Source organism: Neoarius graeffei, chromosome 10 (assembly GCF_027579695.1).
Source record: "Neoarius graeffei isolate fNeoGra1 chromosome 10, fNeoGra1.pri, whole genome shotgun sequence".
NCBI lineage: Eukaryota > Metazoa > Chordata > Actinopteri > Siluriformes > Ariidae > Neoarius > Neoarius graeffei.
In genome coordinates, this window is record NC_083578.1 from 30,513,559 (window position 1) to 30,532,135 (window position 18,577).

An 18,577-nucleotide genomic window follows, 5' to 3' on the forward strand; every position below is an offset into this window, starting at 1 on the left:
ACTGCCGAATTACTGATACTCCATGTTTTCTGTCTACACGGACTCCCCTCAGACATTGTGTCAGACCATGGACCCCAGTTCTCTGCCCAATTCTGGAAAGCTTTCTGTAAACTCATTGGTGCTTCTCGCAGTCTGTCTTCAGGTTTCCACCCTCAGACCAATGGGCAGATGGAACGGGCCAACCAGGAGCTGGAAGTGGCCCTCAGGTGCATGGTGTCCAAGGATGCTGCCTCCTGGAGCAAGGCCCTTCCTTGGATAGAGTATGCTCCCAACTCCTTACCCACCTCTGCTACAGGTTTTTCCCCCTTCCAGTGCTCCCTGGGTTACCAGCCACCACTCTTCCCTGTCCAAGAAGAAGTCGCCGTGCCCTCTGCATAGGTGTTTGTGCGCTGCTGCAGGAGAACGTGTGCATTGACCAGGAAAAAGCTCCTACGCTCTGTCAAGATGTTTAAAGGGCAAGCCAACAAACACCACTCGGCAGCTCCCATCTATAGGGTGGGGCAGCGGGTGATGTTCTCCACTTGCCACCTGCCCCTCAAGACAGTCTCCCGCAAATTGGCTCCCAGGTTCATGGGGCCTTTTCCCATCTCCAAGGTAATTAATCCCTGCTCTGTAAGACTGTCTCCACCTGTAAACATGCACTGTATTCACCCAACTTTTCATGTCTCCCAAGTCAAACCCCTTGTCTCCAATTCCCTGTGAACTTAGTGTGAACTTAGTGTGAAATTAGAGTCAGGTGTTTTCAATCAGTAGGATGACATTCAGGTGTGAGTGGGCACCCTGTTTTATTTAAAGAACAGGGATCTATCAAAGTCTGATCTTCACAATACATGTTTGTGGAAGTGTATCATGGCACGAACAAAGGAGATTTCTGAGGACCTCAGAAAAAGCATTGGTGATGCTCATCAGGCTGGAAAAGGTTACACAACTATCTCTAAAGAGTTTGGACTCCACCAATCCACAGTCAGACAGACTGTGTACAAATGGAGGAAATTCAAGACCATTGTTACCCTCCCCAGGAGTGGTCGACCAACAAAGATCAGTCCAAGAGCAAGGTGTGTAATAGTCAGCGAGATCACACAGGACCCTGGGGTAACTTCTAAGCAACTGAAGGCCTCTCTCTCACATTGGCTAATGTTCATGTTCATGAGTCCACCATCAGGAGAACACTGAACAACAATGGTATGCATGGCAGGGTTGCAAGGAGAAAGCCACTGTTCTCCACCAAGAACATTGCTGCTCATCTGCAGTTTGCTAAAGATCACATGGACAAGCCAGAAGGCTATTGGAAAAATGTTTTGTGGATGGATGAGATCAAAATAGAACTTTTTGGTTTAAATGAGAAGTGTTATGTTTGGAGAAAGGAAAACACTGCTGGGGGCATGGCCAAGCAGCAGTCTGTGAATGGAGGGCAGGGTCGGGGAAGGTAAGTGGCTAAGTCATTCCACCTGGTGTCAATTAACATGTGTGTGTGTGTGTGTGTGTGTGTGTGTGTGTGTGTGTGTGTTACAGGGATGGAGCATAAAAGGAGAGAGAGAGAGAGAGCAGAGAAAAGGGGCTCTCTCCCTGCCCACAATGCATGTGTGAGTGAGTGAGTAGCAAGCTGAAAAGCTAAAATAAAGTGTTTCTGTAACCATCAACTCTCGCCTGCCGTGCTTCTCTGCTCCACCCACATCAGGAACTGTTACAGTGTTGCTGAAACCTGGGAGCACAGAAGGGAACCACCCTATGGAGTCCTCCCCATTCAGCATCAAGCACTGATCACCTTCCGAAAGGAACAGGAGCAATGCTTCAAAGCCTTGATGGTGGCCCAGCAGGAAGATCGCCAGGTGTTCTGGTACTTGCTAGCGTCAGCAGGGGCATCGACCACCGCTACCGCCACCCTCATGAAGATGGGACCGCAGGACGATCCAGAAGCGTTCTTCGCCCTCTTTGAGCAAGCAGCCGAGGCGTGGCCACTGGAGCAGCGTGCGGCATGCCTTCTTTCGCTCCTGACTGGCGAGGCACAGCTCGCAGTACAGCAGCTCCCTGCTGACAGCTGGCTGGTCTATGCTGACCTGAGGAAAGCCATCCTGCAGTGGCTCGGCTGCTCCCCGGAGCAACATTGCCAGCGCTTCCAGACGCTGGCATTGGAGGAGGTCGGCCGGCTGTTTGCATTCGGCCAGCAACTCTGGGATGCCTGCCGGCAGTGGCTGAGGGAGGAAGACCATGACGCTGATGAGATCATTGATCTGGTGGCACTGAAACAATTTATCTCTCGACTTCCGGAAGGAATGGCGGAATGGGTCCAGTGTCACCGCCCGGCATCGCTGGAACGAGCCATCAAGCTGGCAGAGGACCATCTGGAGGTGGCTCCGATGGTAGGCAGATGAGGCATCTTTCCTCACTTCTCTTTTCTCTCTCTCTTTCCCCCCTGTCTCTCGTCCCCCTCTCCACCCCATTCCCCTGCCACTGAGGCAGCGGTTGGCTCCTCCCCAGCCGGCCCATCGCACCCATGGTGTCCTCCCCTCTCCCTCTTCCATGTCTGTGTTGTCTCCCCCTCAGGTGAGTGACGCCCATAACACCAGCGCAGAGGGAAAGCCTGGGCCGGTGTGCTTGCGTGGAGGGGAATCTGAGCATCTCCAGGGTCAGAGCTCTGCAAGGGAGGTGAGTGCTGTAATCTGGATCCCCGACACGCCAGAAACCGCCCCCAATCAGGCCAGAATGTATCGCATACTGGTGAGTATTCAAGGGTACAAGGATACATATCACGCTTTGGTGGATTCCGGTTGCAATCAGACCTCAATTCACCAATGCCTGGTGCAAGGTGAGGCATTGGGGGGAGCACAAGTGGTGAAAGTGTTGTGTGTGTGTGTGTGTGTGTGTGTGTGCACACAGGAATGTTCACCAATACCCTCTAGTGTCTGTCCATATTCTATTCTGGGGCCAAATGCATAGAATAAAGGCGGCGGTTAGTCCCCGTCTCACCCACTCATTGATTTTGGGTACTGATTGGCTAGGGTTTAAAAACCTGATGGAATATTTAACACTCCGGTCCCTTGTGGAGACCACCTCTCACCGGTCCAACTCACGGAGGTAGCCAAGTTGCAGAAGGAATTTTCTGATGTGTTCTCGCCCCTTCCTGGTCATACCCACCTCATAGAACACCACATCGAAATGCCCCCGGGGTGGTGGTGCGTAGCCACCCTTACCGCTTGCCTGAACACAAAAAAAGGTGGTTCGGGACGAACTCAAGGCCATGCTCGAAATGGGCATAACCGAGGAGTCCCACAGTGACTGGAGCAGCCCAGTGGTCCTGGTTCCCAAGACTGATGGGTCAGTTCGGTTCTGTGTGGACTATAGAAAGGTCAACGTGGTGTCCAAATTTGACACATACCCAATGCCTTGCATTGATGAGTTGCTTGATCGGTTAGGCGCTGCTCGCTTTTATTCGACACTGGATCTAACAAAGGGATATTGGCAGATCCCCTTGACTCCTCTAGCCCGAGAGAAGACTGATGCATCGGACAGAGGGCTGGGGGCCATTTTGTCCCAGGAGGTGGAGGGCGAGGAGCGCCCCGTGCTGTACATCAGCCGGAAACCATTGATGTGCGAAAGCAAGTACAGCAAAATCAAGGAGTGTCTTGCCATCAAGTGGACAGCCCTTGCCCTCCGATACTACCTGCTGGGGCGCCCTTTCACTCTCTGTTTGGACCACACAACCCTCCAGTGGCTCCACCGCATGAAGGACGTCAATGTGTGGATCACCCATTGGTATCTCGCCCTCAGCCATTTAAATTTGAGGTGATCCACAGGCCGGGGGCGCAGATGGTGGTGGCGGACTTCCTGTCCCGTCGTGGGGGGGAGTCAGCTTCAGGCCGGACTCAGGCAGTGGGGGTATGTGGCAGTGGGGGTGTGGGCAAGCAGCAGTCTGTGAATGGAGGGCGGGGTCGGGGAAAGTAGGTGGCTAAGTCATTCCACCTGCTGTCAATTAATGTGTGTGTGTGTGTGTGTGTATTTGTTACAGGGATGGAGCATAAAAGGAGAGAGCAGAGAAAAGGGGCTCTCTCCCTGACCACAACGAATGTGTGTGTGAGTGAGTGAGTGAGTGAGTGAGTAGCAAGCTGAAAAACTTTAATAAAGTGTTTCTGTAACCATCAACTCTCGCCTGCCGTGCTTCTGTGCTCCACCCACATCAGGAACTGTTACAACTGCATTCCAGCATAAAAACCTTATCCCATCTATGAAACATGGTGGTAGTAGTATTATGGTTTGGGCCTGTTTTGCTGCATCTGGGCCAGGACGGATTGCCATCATTGATGGAACAATGAATTCTGAATTATACCAGTGAATTCTAAAGGAAAATGTCGGTACATCTGTCCATAAACTGAACCTCAAGAAAAGGTGGGTCATGCAGCAAGACAATGACCCTAAGCACACAAGTCATTCTACCAAAGAATGGTTAAAGAAGAATAAAATTTATGTTTTGGAATGGCCAAGTCAAAGTCCTGACCGTAATCCAATTGAAATGTTGTGGAAGGACCTGAAGCGAGCAGTTCATTGAGGAAACCCACCAACATTCCAGAGTTGAAGCTGTTCTGTACGGAGGAATGGGCTAAAATTCCTCCAAGCCAGTGTGCAGGACTGATCAACAGTTACCGGAAATGTTTAGTTGCAGTTATTGCTGCACAAGGGGGTCACACCAGATACTGAAAGCAAATAATTTACTGTTGTATTGTTTTGAGTGCAATACAGTTCAAGGATTATTTACAAATCATTGTTTTCAGTTTTAATTTCAACTTCAACATACCATTCCAACTTTTTCTGATTTGGGGTAGTCTTTTTAAATATCTTGATAAACACAATAAACTTTCACATTGTAAACTTTTTATTCTTTAACCTTTCACATGTTTTTGCACTGCTGTGTGTTCCTGTGTGTAACAAGCAGAGTGTATGCTCGTTGTTCACCTGCCACTGTAGGTGCCTATTACTATACTTTTTTTTTTTTTACTATATTATTATTATGATCTTGATAATGTGCCCAGTAAAATCTTGCACCACTGACTTCAGACCAGGTTTTTGTTGGTCAAATGCACAGTTGCTTTCCACTGCCTCAAAATAGCAATGCACCAAAGGTGTGCCTGACTACACCTCATTTTAAGACCAACGCACCCACGGGCACTCAGATGGGTGCAAGTGCATTTGCTATTTAAACAACGTGGGCACTGGACGGGAAAATCACAACTGTGTTGGTCTCAAACTAGCAAAGACACTTGCATCGTGCTTGGCATCACTTGGTGCTAGGTGTAAGACAGAGCTCTCAGACCATGTATTGCTTACCAAGTACTTAACCAGGTAACCAAGAAATCTGACTACACCCTGTCTTTGGTACCAGCACTACTGGAGAAGTAGTTAGATTTTACCAAATTGGGCTTGAGGAATGTATGCAACCTTGTATGTATTCAGGAGGGAGGCAATGGAATGGGCTAAAATTCCTCCAAGCCGGTGTGCAGGACTGATCAACAGTTACCGGGAACGTTTAGTTGCAGTTATTGCTGCACAAGGGGGTCACACCAGATACCGAAAGCAAAGGTTCACATACTTTTGCCACCCACAGATATGTAATATTGGATCATTTTCCTCAATAAATAAATAGATGACCAAGTATAATCTTTTTGTCTCATTTGTTTAACTGGGTTCTCTTTATCTACTTTTAGGACTTGTGTGAAAATCTGATGATGTTTTAGGTCATATTTATGCAGAAATATAGAAAATTCTAAAGGGTTTACAAACTTTGAAGCACCACTGTATATAGAAACAGACACCAGGTTCTACCTCAACTGGTTTAATGAGTGATAACTCATAGCAGCATACTCCAGTGCTTAAAGTGTGGAGTTCCTACATAAAATTGTAAAGGTTATCAGGTCCAGTAATCCATAGCTAGGCTTCAAATTTTATTATTTTTGAAATTGTCATAATGAGTTTTTACAGGGGGAGGCACGGTGGTGTAGTGGTTAGCGCTGTCGCCTCACAGCAAGAAGGTCCTGGGTTCGAGCCCCGGGGCCGGCGAGGGCCTTTCTGTGCGGAGTTTGCATGTTCTCCCCGTGTCCGCGTGGGTTTCCTCCGGGTGCTCCGGTTTCCCCCACAGTCCAAAGACATGCAGATTATGTTAACTGGTGACTCTAAATTGACCGTAGGTGTGAATGTGAGTGTGAATGGTTGTCTGTGTCTATGTGTTAGCCCTGTGATGACCTGGCGACTTGTCCAGGGTGTACCCCGCCTTTCGCCCATAGTCAGCTGGGATAGGCTCCAGCTTGCCTGCGACCCTGTAGAAGGATAAAGCGGCTAGAGATAATGACATGAATGAGGTGAGTTTTTACAGGTTTATTGAACAATAATAATAATGTCCTGGTGTAGTGACATACCTGTTTACAGAGTTTAAGTCTGTGATGAATTCCAAAAATCTCTGTACCCCCAAGTGGTATATCATGTAAATCATATGTAAATTACTGGGTCATATGAAGCAATAGATGTTTTCTGGTTTCCTTTTTAGTGCTCATCTTATAAATATTTGAGATATTACAATAACATTCTCCTGATAATATAGGAGTATATATGTGGGTATGGGTACGTACGGTATATATATATATTTATGTCATAATGAGTATTGTGTGTGCGTATATATATATATATATATTATGGGTGTCTGTGTACGTATGGATATGTGTATATAGGTATGTGTATATGTATGTACTGTATATATGTATTGTATGTGTGTATATATGCATAATATAAGTATCTGTATATATGATTTGATTTGGTCGATATTATACCATGTTGGTATGTTTTCTTTTTTGTTTGTTGCTTTTGTATATATAGTTTATTATGGCGGAAAGTGACGTTTGATTAGTGGTGGTATAGAGGGTTAGGATTTGATAAGTTATTTACTTCTTCCTAATCCTTTCTGAACATTATTATGTTACTGCCTTGTGGCTACGCTATTCTGTTTGTTTATGACGATGCTTTGACTATCTCATCTCATCTCATCTCATCTCATCTCATCTCATCTCATTATCTCTAGCTGCTTTATCCTGTTCTACAGGGTCGCAGGCAAGCTGGAGCCTATCCCAGCTGACTACGGGCGAAAGGCGGGGTACACTCTGGACAAGTCACCAGGTCATCACAGGGCTGACACATAGACACAGACAACCATTCACACCTACGGTCAATTTAGAGTCATCAGTTAACCTAACCTGCATGTCTTTGGACTGTGGGGGAAACCGGAGCACCCGAAGGAAACCCACGCGGACACGGGGAGAACATGCAAACTCCGCACAGAAAGGCCCTCACCGGCCACGGGGCTCAAACCCGGACCTTCTTGCTGTGAGGCGACAGTGCTAACCATTACACCACCGTGCCGCCCGCTTTGATTATTGTATTTTTAATTTTTTTTTAATTTTTATATCTTTCTTCTTTACTGTTCAGAATCAATCAATCAATCAATCAATCAATCAATCAATCAATCAATCAATCAATCAAAAAATGGGCAAAGTTTAGGAAAATATTTTGTATGTTTCAGCTTTGAAAGATCATGTTAATATTCTTGTTTAATGTGTTATTTCCTTAATCTGATCCCAATCTTAATTAAGCTTCAAAATCAACTTTATTGTGCATTCTTCTGGTATATTATGTCAATCTTGCCAATGAAACAACCTATTCTGAGCATTAGGTTCTAGGTCTCTTAGGATGTAAACCCCAGAAAAGCTGATATTGATTTCAGCCATAGCATCCTTTTCCTAAAAAAGTGTGATTGTAGGCAAATATTCTGTTGAATGGCTCCATGCTAATTTGTAAATTTCATTATATTAATGATTGCATTTTCTGTAGATTATGTATGCGTACCCACCATACTGTGCCTGTCTTGTAGCAATTTTGTGTGATTTTATCAGAAGGATCTGTCCATCTTTCTTTGTCTGCAGGAGCTACCCAAAACTGTCAACTGACAGTTTGTAAAAATGAATCTGTATCAACTCTTGGAGCTTCAAATTTCTATGTAAATCAATGAAACATTTGGTGCACCAAATATACTGAACATTCTTCTATTATGCAATGCTGTACAACAGACCACAACTTTTCAGACCTGTTTCAGAGGACAGAGTTTGAACATATCCAAAAATCTAACATCAAAAAGGTCAAATAATAGCTGCAGGTAATGTCTATTTACTGTATCTGTGTCTTAGGAAATAGTAATAAATCGTGGTAAACAACCGTTTGAACCCATTATGTTTTCTTGTGCACCTTAATTTTTTTTTAAAGCAAGATAATCTATTAACTTTAGTTTAAACACAATGTGACCTTAGCATTAGATTCTATCTGAAATTCAATCTTCACCCACAGAGAACCTTATAATGCAAAGGTCACAACAAATTTTTGTCTACTGTGGTCTTGTGGAAAAGTGAGACAGTTCAAGAGGCGGTTAAAATGTGCTAAGTAGTCAAGACAGAATCACTTTTAAAAATCTGATTGGTCAAAGCACCTGTCAAATGTTATGATTATGAGATGCACAGGACCCAAGAGTTTATTCACTAAAATAGACCAAATTATTTCTAACTGAGAAGACAGTAGCATGTTCTTGTGCCTTTTTTTTTTTTGCTATGTTACCAAAATTTGTTATGGCCATTCTTCATAGCACATATAGATGTGTCTGTTTGAAAATACACAGCTAGAAGTAATTTAGTAAAAGAAGTAAAATGGACAGAACACATTCTTCACCTTAAAATCAAAGTCTGCATCTGAGAAGTTCTTGTGAAGTGCAGGAGTCAGATATTGGGTTGTCATCACAATAATCCTGTATAAGAAATCACAAATACAGATAAATTCAGATAATCTGCAAACCTAATTCTGGGAGCCAGTATAAATTCCTTATGATGTAACAATGCTGATTTAAAAAAAAAAAAAAAATCAGGCCTGATGCAAGCATTACTCATAAACCTCAATTCTGTTACAGTGTTAATTTTGGCAAGAATTTTAAATTTAGTTTTCATCTTGGTCACTTACTGAAAATTGTAGTTACATTTTAGTCATATTTTAGTCTTTTTGTTGTTTTGTATTAGTCAAGATTTAATCATTGGAACTCAGTTTTAATTTTAGTCTAATTTTAGTTAATGTTTTAGTCATAATTTTCTCAGACAGTTTCATGATACTTGTTGTAAACCTCTAGCTTTAAGATGGGCTACTGGGTATTGTGGATACTGGGTGAGTTTATTTATTTTTATTTTTTTGGTATGTGACTGATGTTGTTGTTATGGAGAAGATATGTGGAGTCAGCCATGACTCCGTTACTGTTTTGAGAGCTATCGAGTGAAGATAGCATTCTGTACACTGTGATGGTGATGACCGCTATTTTCATATAAAGATAGAAGGCATTTGTTCAGACAAATGCTGTGCGTGTATCTTGACTCATTTACCTGTTAGAATCCAGAAGCCTTGTGAAAGCCATGATAAGCTATGATTTGTGAGCAAGCCTAGCAAGCCGGATTCCCCTGCTTCCCAACTATGCTCAAGAATGCAAAACAGGGAAGGTAACATACTGTAATGGATTTTGCTGAAGGATATTTATCCTGGCTATAAAAATTCCCTTGAGAAATAAGCTAGGTTGTCTGCCTGAACAGAGCCAGCTATTTTGTTTTGTCTTGACTCATCGGGCATAATGAACAGTGATTTCACTGTAATTTTTACTGTCAATTTTTTTTCCATTCATGTTGTCGTTACAATTTAGTCATGAAAAAAAGGCTGTCAAAATTTTCATTGACAAAATTAACACTGCTCTGTTATCTGCTATTTTTATGTGAATTTACATCACTTATTTCTATATCATCAACATGCGCATATATATATATATATATATATATATATATATATATATATATATATATATATATATATAATTTTACATTTACTACAAAACTTACGTACAATTGTTATAAATGTAGATGCCACAGAAAATATTGAAAATCTTGCCATTGTTTTCTGATTGAAATAAAGGAACAAAATAATATGGCTGCAAAGGGCTTAACATGATTGTTCAAGTAATTACCATCTTCAGTATCAAGAACCAAAAATAGTGACATTAAAATAATTATCTTTAATACAAAGCCAATGCAAGAGTGAATAATTATTTTTTTTCCCAATATATAATACCATGTAAATGGTAGCGCTGTCAGTTGTGTTTTTAAACAACATTTTCCATTTTCATGTGGAGGTAAGTGTACATTTCTGGCATAATTCCAACATATTGTTGGCAAACCATTTATCTTTTCTGTTAGTGGTGGATTACTATTTTCACTTAAAGTGAAGCAACAGGCCCAAATCAGTTCTGTCCTCAAAGACACTTACACTGCTGCCTCTTAGTGCTAATGCATTGGTAAAATGGGTTACTTTGCCTGACTACTGACTAAATACAAATGACTGACAAATGCATCTGTTAAAATCTTCCCCTCCTCTCTTTGCTGCCCCTCACTTTTGGTTTATGTGAACAGCAAGTGGAGCTGAGCTCTGATACTCTAATTTGATAGAATTGGAAATCATAGGATGGCGTAACAGCCATTATAATGATGTGATGCAGTTTTACACTGGTTTATAGAAAAATGCTTTCATTACAAAACTGTAAAATGTATTCGATTAGTCAAAGCAAATGTGGACTGTTGTGCAAATATATCTGAATATTAAAGCAAAATGTGCTAGTTTTAGTGTATCATTTATCTTTGCCAGAAAATAATCGCAAATTATTTTGATGAAAAAAACAGTAAATAAGAAGCACTTGTAATTCAGGACTGAAACAGATATATCCAAAAAATTTTAAATTACATTATTTCAAACTTATTATTTTAACATATCAAACAAAGTACAACCCCAAATCAGAAAAAGTTGGGACGGTATAGAAAATGCAAGTAAAAAATGAAAGCAGTGATTTCTAAATTTACTTTGACTTGTATTTCATTGTAGACAGTATGAACCCAAGATATTTCATGTTTTATCTGGTCAACTTTATTTCATTTGTTAATAGATATCCATTCCTACATTACAAGCCTGCAACACATTCCAAAAAAAGTTGGGATAGGGCAATTTAGGGCAAGTAATGAGGTAAAACAATTAAATAATTATGTGACTGTAATCATGATTTGGTGCAAAATCGATATCCAAGGAAGGCCTAGTCTTTAAGAAGCAAAGATGGGCTGAGGATCTCCGGTTTGTCAAAAAAAATGTGTGAGAAAATAATTGAAATGTTTAAAAACAATGTTCCTCAAAGAAAGATAGGAAGGAATTTGGATATTTCACTCTCTACAGTGCATAATACCATTAAACGATTCAAGGAATCTGGAGGAATTTCAGTGCATAAAGGCCAAGGGCGCAAGCCTAAGCTGAATGCCTACGATCTCTGATCTCACAGATGGCACTGCATCATGAACTGTCATTCATCAATAGCTGATATAAACACATGGGCTTGGGATTACTTTTGCAAAACTTTGTCAAGCACTACAGTATGGAGTTTCATCCACAAATGCCAGTTAAAACTTAAAACTGTGCAAGGAAACCTTATGTTAAATGTGTCCAGAAGCACTGTTGACTTCTCTGGGCTCTGAAGCATCTGGGACCATCACACAGTGGAAATCTGTAATACAAATGAGTATTCCAGGTCTTTTTTGTAAGAAATGGATACTGTGTGCTCTGGACCAAAGATGAAAAGGACCAACCAAATTGTTACCAGCAACAAGTCCAAAAGCCAGGGTCCATCATGGTATGGGGTTGTGTCAGTGCCCTTTGGCAAAGGTAACTTACACTTCTGTGGTAGCAGCATTAATGAAGAAAAGTACATTGAAACTTTGGAGCAACATATGCTGCCTTCAAGATAACATCGTTTCCATGGATATTTCAACAAGACAATGCAAAATCACATTCTGCACACATTACTCAAAAAAAGGCTTACCTGAACGCGGCCATTTGCACTGAAACTGGATATACGCTTATGTTGTAGCTTTCCCACTAGTACACTGTTTACCTTAGTAATACAGAGCCATCAAATAAAGGCTTCTAATTCTAAAAAAAAAAATCCCTGGGCACTCTTCACTGCTGTGTGTGTGTGTGTGTGTGTGTGTGTGTGTGTGTGTGTGTGTACGTACATGTTCACTGCTTCAGATGGGTTAAATGAAGAGAAGGAATTTCACTGTGCTGCAATGTATATGCGGCAAATAAAGGCTTCTAATTCTAAAAATCTAATTAGAAATTTTCTGTAACCATGTGATTTTTACTGGCAACAATATATGCGAATCAGCAGACTTCACTTTTATAAAGTGCAAATCTGACTTGGCTAGATAACACATACGCAGTACTGACACAGATGGTAGTAAACAATATCCGCTGCTGTAGCAATGTGATTCTTGCCATCTAAAAAGATCACTTTTCTCAGTGAATAAAAACAAACAAAAGCATGTCATATAAAAATACAAGGATTTTTCCAAAAAAATTAAAACACTACAAGAAGCCAGCCATGGAGCATTTATAGGCAGCAAAACAATCTCCTGGCTGGGTATGTGTCTGCTCACTGTTTACTTGTGTGTGTGTGTGTGTGTGTGTGTGTGTGTGTGTGTGTGTGTGTGTGTGTGTGTGTGTGTGTTCAATCACTGCTTCAACGATCTGGCTTATTTTTACAGCCAAATGCTTGACACTCGGGCATCTTTAGGGTTGTATACAACAATTTAGAAGTGATGTGTCCACTAGGTCTCAGCTTCTGAAAGTCATGTGGTGTGTGAGTGACGTCACAATCTCGGATTCTCTTGCGTAATTTATACACAGAGTGCGATATTTGAACCTTGGAGAGAGTAAGATGGCAGCACCCAGGGACATTTTATTTTAAAAGAAAAACTATCTGTACACTGTATACAGGTACAATTATGAACAATCGAACATGTCTTGTATGGATATTATCTGTCAGCATAAAGGAATTTATTTTTGGGTTTTGTTCAGCTTTAAGACCTGTTTGCAGGAAGAATGGGACAAAATAACACCATGTCCCTCAATGTCCCTAAACAACTTTAAGTGCTGTGAGAAAGAATGGCAACATTATAAAGTGGTAAATGCTTTACCATCTCAACTTTTTTGAAATGTGCTGCAAGAATCAAAATTGAAATGTGTTTATTTTGAAAAAAAAAAATCCAGCAACAATAAAATTCACGAGGTTCAACAACAAATAATGTGCTGATATATTGTTTTGAGTGCAATGCCAGTCAATGATTATTTTCAAAACATTGTTTGCAGTTTTAATTTCAATTTCAACATACAGTCCCAACATTTTCTGATTTGGAGTTGTATACTCTTATGACTGTACTGTTATTGGCACTGTTTCTACTAAAGTAATAGACTGTACTGTTACCGTTGATTATTTTACAGGAGTAGTTAATGTTGTGCTCCACCCTAGATAATGTTGCTCCACTTGAAATAAAAATAACTAGAGGTAAAAAGCTAGTGCCATGGTATAATAAACATAGCCACATCTTAAAACAGACCATTTGAAAGTTAGAATATAAATGACATCTAACTATACAGGTAGTCTAATTCAAAATTGAATGGAATTTAAAAAAAAAATAAAGAATGGTCTTGCCCCACTATACCTGAGCAAACGTTTGGTCTATAATCCGCCATGTCTGCTTTGAGCAAAAGGCGCAGATTCTTTATCATGATCTACAGGGTGTCCAAAAAGTCAGGAACCAATGAGAATAAAACTACATGCACTTAATTTTGTATTTATTATTTACAATTTTATTATTTATGCTCTATATGTTTACCATCCATCCTTCCATTATCTGTAACCGCTTATCCTGTGCAGGGTCGTGGGCAAGCTGGAGCCTATCCCAGCGGACTATGGGCCAGAGGCAGGGTACACCCTGGACAAGTCGCCAGGTCATCGCAGGGCTGACACATAGAGACAAACAACCATTTATACTCACATTCACACCTACGGTCAATTTAAAGCCACCAATTAGTCTAACCTGCATGTCTTTGGATTGTGGGGGAAACCGGAGCACCTGGAGAAAACCCATGCAGACACGGGAAGAACATGCAAACTCCACACACAAAGGGTCCTGTCAACCACTGGGCTCAAACCCAGAACCTTCTTGCTGTGAGGCGACAGTGCTAACCACTACACCACCGTGCCATCCTCTATATGTTTACCCTTATGCTCTATGCATTTTCTCAGCTGCTGCATCATGTTTTTTTGTAGATTTTGCTTAACAGATTCAGCTCAAGATATTGGCTCAAGATTGGAATAGCCTTCCAATTAGTGTTCCAGACCCAGACACAGTCTAAATCTGTAAGTCTAAGTGTAGGTTGAAAACACTTGCTCTGTTCTTCCTGCTTACTCAGTATTCTGCATTGTAACTCACCTCTCACTGCTCATCTGAATACATTAAAGACTACCATTTCCCAAAATCCCTCAGGCATATGAGTATCCTTCCAGCTGTAGTGAATAATCTAACCTCAATACTGTCAACTTTCTCTGATCAGCAGTGGCTAGTGACCACAGATTTTGGCGGGACAAGATAGGCTGAGAAGCTATCACACTTGACTTATGCTGTAGGCTTCTAACTAGTGAATTTTCAGAATAGCCTCATAATAGACTGTATGCTGTCAAGCAGCACATTTTGAGTAGTTTTAGATATACCTTTGTTATTATTCCATAACCCCTTTTTCCCTCTCCCAATCTTTGCAATATATCTGACAATACAAATGGAACACCGTCTACACTTACACTTTACACTTTTTGTGAAAATCTATGAGACTTCATTCCAGTGACTTGCAAAAACAAACAAACAAACAAACAAACAAACAAACAAACAAACAAACAAACAAACAAACAAACAAAACAAGATTTTGGCTGTATTTTTAAACTAACCCAATCTAGCAACCTTATCATGACCTGTCTTGTCTGCTGCTCCTCCTCCACTGAAAAGTATGCATTGGGGAAAGATTATCTTTACCCCAATGTACCTCTATATATTAGAATTTATTGCAGTTCCCAATTTTGACCACTAGGGTAGTAACAATAATAACTCTACTGAAGTTCAGGGCTCCGTCAGCAACATCTAGACAGGCAAGTAAATAAACAGAATACCTACTTGTATCTGTCAAATAATGACAAAATCAGTAAAGGTTTAAATTGAGTTTAAAATGCATGGACTTGTGAATGAGTACCTTATGAAGACTACTATTTGTTAAATGGCTGATATAAATGGTGGGGCTCTGCACACTTGCCCCTATAGATGAGCCACCACTGCCTCCTACGAGCAGCTGTTATTATTATTAAGACTTTCCTGTGCTCGTCCGACAACTGTCAAAATATGCCGACACTGAACATTTGACTTTACTCTGTAGAACTGTTTCTTATAATGATCACAGTTCCACTCTCTAGTGTCACCAGAAGAGGATGGATTCCTTTTTGAATCGGCAAGTTTTTTTCTTCATGTCATCTCATGGAATTTTCCATGTCACTTTCCCTCTGACTTGCTCATTAGGGATATAGATCTCCATCCAGATTTTTGTTGCTTTGTGACTGTCTATTCTTAAAAGCACTGTACAAATGGAATCGATTTGAACTAAATTGAGTGAAAACAAACTATGCACATCTTCAGGATTAGGGATTCTCAACCCTCTCCTGTAATTCACACTGTAAAAGAGAGAAGCACAACAAAACCCACAGCTAAATTACAGCCAATTACATATTTTTCATGGAAGTTATTGCTGCTGTTAAGGCTATACCAGAATGTTTATAAGCAGTTCCTAAGGCCACATCAATTCAATTAGTTGGTTCTCGGAATCGCCGCTTAAAGAAAATGCAAAATGAAAAAAAAAATCGAAATCAAACTTCCGCCAACAGAAAAGGTCACATGACGTGAGGTCACGTGACATCGAAAACCAATCAAATTGCCCCTTTCACTTTCGATAAAGACTTGTGGAAGAAACATGCCTGTGGAGGGGACTCCTGCAAAGCCTGTGTTTGTGATTGTTAGGGTATTCAGCGAACAGAAGCGTAAAATCTTTGACAGGTGTGTTGAAAATTCTGTTTACTGGTTTACCTGTATTGTTTGGTCTATTTCCACCGCTAATTTTACCATCAGAACATTTTTTAAATTTTATTTTTATTTCGCTCGCTCGCTTCATATTTTTCCTGAAAAAATCAGAGAACCAACTAATTAAATTGGTGTGGCCTAAGGAACAAATGCTAAGTAACACCCTTTACACATTTCTTACTGTTTTAGCTGGTAAAATTTCTGGAGTGTACATATCCAAATGGACCACATGGGATGCAAACTTTTTAACGGCATGAGTACATTTGAAATTGCTTGAAATACTGCCACACCCCTGCCTGGGATGAAGAATTACAAAGAGTTAATCCGATTGCAATAGTACTTTACCATTAGAGGTGCATCTCAAAATCTTAGAATATCGTGAAAAAGTTCAATATTTTCCATCAGTTATTTTAGAAAGTGAAAATTTAATATATTCTCAGCTCATTACATCTAAACTAAAATGTTTCAAGCATTTTTCTATTAATTTTGATAATTATGGCTTACAGCAGAAAAAAAATCTCAAAATATTAGAATATTTCATTTCGAGTTGAGTAAATTACGAATCAAACAGTATAAATACTGTGCATGTCTCAGCCAAGTTCAGTTCACTCAACCATAACCATGGGGAAGACTGCTAACTTGACAGTTGTCCAGAAGATGATCATTGACACCCTCCACAAGGAGGGTAAGCCACAGAAGGTCATTGCTGAAAAGGCTGGCTGGAAAAGGTGCACAAGCAACAGGGATGACCGCAGCCTTGAGAGGATTGTCAAGAAACATCAATTCAAGAACTTGGGAGAGCTTTACAAGGAGAGGACTGAGGCTGGTGTCAGTGCATCAAGAGCCACTGCACACAGATGTCTTCAGGAAAGGGGCTATAACTGTTCCATTCCGAATATCAAGCCACTCCTGAACCAGAGACAATGTCAGAAGCGTCTTACCTGGGCTAAGGAGAGAAAGAAATGGACTGTTGCTCAGTGGTCCAAAGGCCTCTTTTCATCTCATCTCATCTCATCTCATCTCATCTCATCTCATCTCATCTCATCTCATCTCATCTCATCTCATCTCATCTCATCTCATCTCATCTCATCTCATCTCATCTCATCTCATCTCATCTCATCATCTCTAGCCACTTTATCCTGTTCTACAGGGTTGCAGGCAAGCTGGAGCCTATCCCAGCTGACTACGGGCGAAAGGCAGGATACACCCTGGACAAGTCACCAGGTCATCACAGGGCTGGCACATAGACACAGACAACCATTCACACTCACACCTACGGTCAATTTAGAGTCACCAGTTAACCTAACCTGCATGTCTTTGGACTGTGGGGGAAAACGGAGCACCCGGAGGAAACCCACGTGGACACGGGGAGAACATGCAAATTCTGCACAGAAAGGCCCTTGCCAGAAATGGGGCTTGAACCTGGACCTTCTTGCTGTGAGGCAACAGTGCTAACCACTACACCATCGTGCCGGCCTCTTTTCATATGAAAGTAAATTTTGCATTTCATTTGGAAATCAAGGTCCTAGAGTCTGGAGGAAGAGTGGAAAGGTACAGAATCCAAGGTGTGTGAAGTCCAGTGTGAAGTTTTCGCAGTCTGTGATGATTTGGCATGCCATGTCATCTGCTGGTGTTGGTCCACTGTGTTTTATTAAGTCCACAGTCAATGCAGCCGTCTACCAGGAGATTTTAGAGCATTTCATACGTCCATCTGCTGACAAGCTTTATGGAGATGCCGATTTTCTTTTCCAGAAGGACTTAGTATCTGCTCACAGTGCCAAAACTGCTACCAGATGGTTTGCTGACCATGATATTACTGTGCTTGATTGGCCAGCCAACTCGTCTGACCTGAACCCCATAGAGAATCTACGGGTGATTGTCAAGAGGAACATGAGAAACATCCAACCCCAAAATACAGATGAACTGAAGGCTGCTATCAAAGCAACCTGGGCTTCAATAACACCTCAGCAGTGCCACAGGCTGATCACCTCCATGCCCTGCTGTATTGATGCAGTAATTCATGGTAAAAGAGCCCCAACCAAATATTGAGTGTATAAATTAACATATTTTGAGAAGTTGGACATTTCTGTATTGTAAATCCTTTTTTGATTGATCTTATGAAATATTCTAATAGTTTGAGATCCTGGATTTCTGATTTTCATGAGCTACGAGCCATAATCTTCAAGATTAAACAAAAAAAGCTTGAAATATTTCACTTTACATATAATGAATGCAGAATATATGAAAGTTTACCTTTTTAAATTAAATTACAAAAAAAAACCATGATATTCTAATGTTTTGAGATGCACCTGTATATTGCTTGCTCTATCTTTTCTGTAAATGCGAGCATGCTTACAGATTGGGTATTATCCACCCATTATCTGTAGCCGCTTATCCTGTACAGGATCACAGGCAAGCTGGAGCCTATCCCAGCTGACTATGGGTCAGAGGCGGGGTACACCCTGGACGAGTCA

At 41.2% G+C, this 18,577-nt stretch overlaps 1 protein-coding gene across 1 annotated transcript in view; it reads right to left on the bottom strand.

Moving 5' to 3' along the window:
- The window catches only part of LOC132893505 (dedicator of cytokinesis protein 3-like), a 136,288-nt gene that overhangs the window by 35,184 nt on the left and 82,527 nt on the right, over nt 1–18,577 (bottom strand). The window contains exon 29 of the mRNA XM_060932699.1: nt 8,752–8,827. Coding sequence (XP_060788682.1) covers nt 8,752–8,827 — 76 coding nt within the window. The remainder of the gene's footprint in view (nt 1–8,751; nt 8,828–18,577) is intronic.